The sequence below is a fragment of the Bradysia coprophila genome (assembly GCF_014529535.1).
Source record: "Bradysia coprophila strain Holo2 chromosome IV unlocalized genomic scaffold, BU_Bcop_v1 contig_84, whole genome shotgun sequence".
Classification (NCBI taxonomy): domain Eukaryota; kingdom Metazoa; phylum Arthropoda; class Insecta; order Diptera; family Sciaridae; genus Bradysia; species Bradysia coprophila.
Genome location: NW_023503376.1, coordinates 2,106,698 through 2,108,092, shown reverse-complemented (window position 1 = coordinate 2,108,092; position 1,395 = coordinate 2,106,698). Strand labels below are relative to the sequence as shown.

General features: G+C 41.2%; 1 protein-coding gene across 1 annotated transcript; it reads left to right on the top strand.

Moving 5' to 3' along the window:
• The first annotated feature begins 495 nt into the window (after nucleotides 1-495).
• Nucleotides 496-1,395, top strand: LOC119072989. Its single transcript, XM_037178312.1, has 2 exons — nucleotides 496-786; nucleotides 987-1,395. Exons 1-2 carry the CDS (start codon nucleotides 593-595, stop codon nucleotides 1,393-1,395), a joined length of 603 nt encoding a protein of 200 aa, XP_037034207.1. The 5' UTR covers nucleotides 496-592.

The following is a 1,395-nucleotide window of genomic DNA, read 5'->3' as shown; positions in this document are numbered from 1 at the left end:
CGATTCTTGTTACACCAATCCGACCGTACATATACGTAACGAGAAATCTTTCAGATGGATCGCATGACTTCGATGGCTTTGAATACGATATACTGTGTGAACTGGCGACGAAACTGAATTTTCAACTAAATATGTCGGTCTTTTGGGATGAAAATACGACGGATGTATGGGACATGATTGTAAGTTCGGAAAAAATGAATCACTGACCCGTTTTAATTAAACCAACCTGAAGGTTGCGCATGATTACGATATGCTAGTGGGAGGATACGTTTTCACACCGCCCGATGAAGAGACTCTGAGTAGCACCAAATCTTACTCATCCGACAATATTCTCGTTGTTGTACCGCATCCAAGACCGTACAGCTCTTTCGAAACGCTTTTCTTTCCGTTCAAATTGATAATGTGGATCTTCTTGTCAGTGACACTGGTGGTGGCTGTTATCGCAATAAAGCTACTCCAGTGCCACGGAAGACAGTATTACGATATCGTAGTTGGAACAAGGAATCCAACTCCATATTTCAGTTTCTTACGTGTGCTTCTGACTGGCGGAACGTTCTACAGACCAAAGCTAAGCATTGCAAGGTTTATACTAATGGTATGGATACTGATGTGCTTCGTTCTACAAACGGTATACCAAGGACAACTATTCAATTTTATGAGAACGAATGCAACGGTGGCTAGTGTTAAAACCTTGGACGAATTAATTGAGAAAGGGATTTCAATAAAATTGGTCTTCGACGCTTACATCGATTTCTTTGAGTACGATTACGAACGATTGGAGAAGCTGTAAGTTTTCGTATTACAAGACCCACAAACTTATACTCGAGAGGTGACATGGTCAGCCAAAAATTACATTGGAACACAACAATGGTTAAAATTGGTTACACAATGCTACCTCTTGAGTGTAACTCCATGAGAACACCACATTTAACCAACTTACAAGGAGACAGTGTCGACAGCGTATAATGTTTTAATGTTTCCATCAGGCTAATATCTGAAAATGGAACTACTGCATGGGAATTCGTTACCGAAACGGAAGCGTACGTATCAATGGAAATCCGTCTCATCGATGCGGTTCGTCGGGAGAAACCTGAAACCAGACCAAAAACTATAAAAATAGTTTTGGCACCTCATGTTATCGATATGCCAAAGCGGTTTTATCTGAAGGATGCAATGGATGACTTAATCTCGTACATGAATGAAAATGGAATGACGTCGAAGTGGACGGCGCCGTACACAGAGTCAGCGATAAGAGACAATGTCGATAAACGTTTTCCGCGAAAACTGAACATATTACAGATACTTGGCGTGGTTGAAGTTTGTCTTGGTGCGCTAATCCTTTCAACGTTGGTATTTGTTTTCGAAGTGTTATCTCCACGTTTGGGGCACTGGTAA

Excerpts from the sequence above, each read along its gene's own strand:
- LOC119072989 (XM_037178312.1), top strand. The coding sequence starts at position 593 with ATGGTATGGATACTGATGTGCTTCGTTCTACAAACGGTATACCAAGGA. Across the intron at positions 787-986 it reads TACGAACGATTGGAGAAGCT|GCTAATATCTGAAAATGGAA; the intron begins GTAAGTTTTCGT and ends TGTTTCCATCAG.